Source organism: Chrysochloris asiatica, unplaced genomic scaffold, assembly GCF_000296735.1.
Source record: "Chrysochloris asiatica unplaced genomic scaffold, ChrAsi1.0 scaffold00082, whole genome shotgun sequence".
Lineage (NCBI taxonomy): Eukaryota > Metazoa > Chordata > Mammalia > Afrosoricida > Chrysochloridae > Chrysochloris > Chrysochloris asiatica.
This window is the reverse complement of record NW_006408600.1, coordinates 5,798,884-5,803,039: the sequence shown is the minus strand read 5'-3', so window position 1 is coordinate 5,803,039 and position 4,156 is coordinate 5,798,884. Positions and strand designations below refer to the sequence as shown.

General features: G+C 37.0%; 1 protein-coding gene across 1 annotated transcript in view; it reads left to right on the top strand.

Moving 5' to 3' along the window:
- The window catches only part of LOC102823347 (transcription factor BTF3-like), a 4,588-nt gene extending 808 nt beyond the window's left edge, over positions 1–3,780 (top strand). The window contains exon 2 of the mRNA XM_006865744.1: positions 3,503–3,780. Coding sequence (XP_006865806.1) covers positions 3,503–3,780 — 278 coding nt within the window. The remainder of the gene's footprint in view (positions 1–3,502) is intronic.
- The last annotated feature ends 376 nt before the right edge of the window (positions 3,781–4,156 follow it).

Sequence of the window (4,156 nt, the reverse complement as noted above, 5' to 3'; positions counted from 1 at the left end):
GCACCTTGGACTTCTTCCTTCAGTACCATCAGTTCTTGATACTATGCTACCATTTGAAGTGGTTGAACTTTGCTCATTTCTTCTTGGTATAGTGACTCTATGTATTCTGTCCATCTTCTTTTGATGTTTTCTGCATCATTCAATGCGTTTCACATAGAGTCCTTCAATAGAAAGTCAAGGGTGGACTTTTTCTTCAGATTTTCCAGCTTGAGAAACACTAATTGTACTCTTCCCTTTTTGTTTTCTAACTCCAGGTCTAGACACATTTCTTTACAATACCTGATTTTGTCTTCTCAAGCTACCATTTTTTCTGTTCAACTCTTGACTTCCTTATTTCTTCAAGTTGCATTATCATCTCTACACGGGAAAGTAAATTTCAAAGTTTCTTCTGTCAAGAATTTTAGGGTTTTCTTTCCTGTCTTTTTAATGACCTTTTGTTTTCTTCCTGTATGATGTTCTTGATGTCATCAAACAACCTTTCTGGTCTTTGGTCATTAGTTTCTAATGCATCCAATCTCTTCTTGATTCATGTGGTATGTTCAAGGTCATATTTTGATGCTGTGGATTTTCAAAACATTTCTTTATCTCTACCAGACTTTGAATATAAACAATTTACTAGTCTCTGCCAAAATCTACCCCTGACTTTTTTTGATGATTATATGGAGCTTTTCTGATGTATCTCTCCACAGATATAATCAGTTTGACTCCTTTGTTTTCCCTTTAGTGAGGCTAATGTGTATAGTCACTTTTTAGTAGTTTGGAAAATGTATTTGCAATGAATAAGTAATTGGTTTTGCTATATGCTGTCATGTGATTGCCACCATTATTTCTATTACCAAGACCATATTTTCCAACGACTCATACTTATTCTTTGTTTCCTACCTTTACATTCCAATCATCAGTAATTATCATACATCTTGATTGCATGTTTGATCAGTTTAAGACTGAAGAAATTGCGTCTTGTTGATAAGTGCCATTGAGCTTGTTTATACTCAATGCAACACTGTTCAGTGTTTCCAAGGAATTACTGCTGGATTTGAGAAACCAAGCTTGCAGTTAGCAGTTTGATGCTTATCCTATAGTACTACAGAAGGACTCTGAAGAAGTTGGTATAATTCTTCAATTTCTTCAACACTGGCTTTATTGGTCGAGTATAAATTTGAGTAGTAGTGGTATTAACTGATCTTCATTGTAAGCATATGAGTATTATTCTATCACAGACAACATTATATTTTAAGATAGATCTAGCAATGTTCTTTTTTTTTAAATGTTTTATTGTGAATTATATGATAGTTTACATGGGAGAACATTAGTTTTACATTCATTCTATCGTATATCGTTTCATTGCCATGGTTACAATCCCCTCCATGCATCATCAATCAAACAAAGGGTATACCCTGCAAGCCTGACCCCTACACATCCCCCTCCCCCAGTCTTCAGCACACAGTCACTCTCCCTCTCTGGATTCTTTTTTGACGATGCATGTGGCTCCATGCCTTTTCAATTTGTTGTTCCAGGTTTAGTAAACAATATGATTATCTGATTCAAAATGACCTGTACCAGTCCATTTCAGCTCACTAAATTCTAGGATATTCATCTGTATGTGTTCCATCTCATTTTAACAACTTCCTGTTTTCCTAGATTCATACATTCTACATTCTATGCTCCAATTACCAGTGCATGTTTGTATCATTACTTCTCATTTTGAATAGTGCCCCATCAGCAAATGAAGGTCCCAAAAGCTGCACTACATTAGTGGAATCATAATCAATTCAACTTTGAGGAGGCAGTTCTTCCCTAGTCACATTTTGAGAGCCTTCCAACCTGAGGAGTTCATAGTCTAACATTAAATCTGACAATGTTCTGCTGCTTTATGGCATTTTCAGTAGCTAACTATTCTGATCTGGTAGCATAATGGTTACAAGTCAGGCTGTTAATTTCAAGGTCAATAGTTCAAAACTCCCAGCCATTCCATGGTACAAAGATGAAGCTTTCTGCTTCCATAAATAATTACAGCCTCAAAAACCTTATGCAAAGTCACTATGAGTTGGAATCAACTCCAGGCCACACCACAATCACCACCACCAACAGCCATTCTGAAGTAGCATGCTTCTCTTTCATTCTAGTCTGTCTTAGTCTGGAAGTTCCACTGAAAGCTGTCCTTCAGAAATGACCCTCCTGATATTCTAAATATTGGCAACATAGATTCTAGCATCACAGCATCACACAAGCCACAACAGTACGATAAACATGACAGTTGACTATGTTGTTGTTGTTAGGTGCTCTTGAATTCAATCTGACTCATGTTAACCCTGCATCGGGGTTCTGAGAAGAGGCTGGTGTATTTGAACCACCAACTTTGAGTTTCAAACTGACTTTGCAGTCCAGTTATATATTGAGGGATTTACTACTGGATTCTCAGTTCTGTTCCATTGGTCTATGCATCAGTATAGAGGTGCTATAAGTACTGTGACAGTGTAGTCGGTTTTTATATCAGGTATTGTAAAGCTCACTACTTTGCTCTGTATGTGTGTGTTAGTAGTGCTTTGTTTATATAGGGTCTCATTCATTCCCTGAAAAGTTGATGAGTAGTTTGTCCATCTCTTCAAAGAATAACCAAGGACTCTGGATCAGAATTGCATTATTTCTGTAGATTGTTTTGGAAAACATTGCCATTTTCACAATGTTGTCTTCCTAGAGTAAATGAACCAAAAAGAAATGATGAGTGTTTAAACATTTCAAGGTGTAACTTGTGATTAAGAACTGATGGTACTTAAGGAAGAAGTCTAAGCTGCACAGAAGTAATTGGCAAATAACAAAGCTCCAAGAACTGACAGAATATGAATTGGAATATTTCAACAAAGTAGTGCAGCATTAGAGGAGCTCACTCATCTATACTAAGAAATTTAGAGGACAGCTATGTGATCAACTGATTGTAAAAGATCTATATTTGTTCCCATTCCAAAGGGAGATAATCCAACAGGTTGTGAAAATCATATGATAATATCATTGATACCATATACAAATAAAATTTTGCTGAAGATAATTCAAAAATGGGTGCAAGAGTACATCAACAAAGAACTGTCAGATTATGAAGCCAGATTCAGAAAAGGATGTGGAACTAGTAATATCATTATTAATGTCAAATGGATCTTGGCTGAAAGCAGAGGATACCAAAAAGTTGTTTACAGGCCATCTTGCATCACCGCATGTGTGTGCCTAATACCAGTTGGTCTGCCAAAGACCCCCTGAGCGCCAGCCCTAGTCCCCCGCACGGCCCCATTTCCGCTCCATCAAGATGAAAGAAACAATCACGAATCAAGAAAAACTCGCCAAACTGCAGACACAAGTGCGCATTGGTGGAAAAGGAACTGCTCGCAGAAAGAAGAAGGTGGTTCATAGAACAGCCACAGCAGATGATAAAAAAACTTCAGTTCTCCTTAAAGAAATAGGAGGTAAATAATATTTCTGGTATTGAAGAGGTGAACAAACCAATGAACAGTGATACACTTTAACAGTCCTAAAGTTCAGGCATCTCTGGCAGCCAACACTTTCACCATTCCCGGCCACGCTGAGACAAAGCAGCTGACAGAAATGCTCCCCAGCATCTTAAACCAGCTTGGCGCAGACAGTCTGACTAGTTTGAGACGACTGGATGAAGCTCTGCCCAAACAATCTGTGGATGGAAAAGCACCACTTGCTACTGGAGAGGATGATGATGATGAAGTTCCAGATCTTGTAGAAAATTTTGATGAGGCATCCAAAAATGAGGCTAACTGACAGAGTTCACTTCTGAAGAAGATAAAACTTGAAGAAGTTACTTGGAGCTGCTATTTTATATTATGACTGCTTTTTCAATTTGTTTTGTTTATGGATCTGATAAAATCTAGATCTCTAATATTTTTCAGCCCAAGCTCTTTGGACATTGCAGCTCTTTTCAGTTTTTGCTTATACATAATTCATTCTTTGCAGCTAATTACACTGAAGAAGCCTTGGAATAAATTTGACACAAATGTTAATAAAGTTCTTTGCATAGTTAAAAAAAAAATGTTGTTTACTTGTGCATTATTGACAATTCAAAGCTTTCAACTGGGTAAATCATTACAAACTATGGATAATATTGTAAAGAACTGGTATTACAGAATGCTTAATTTGC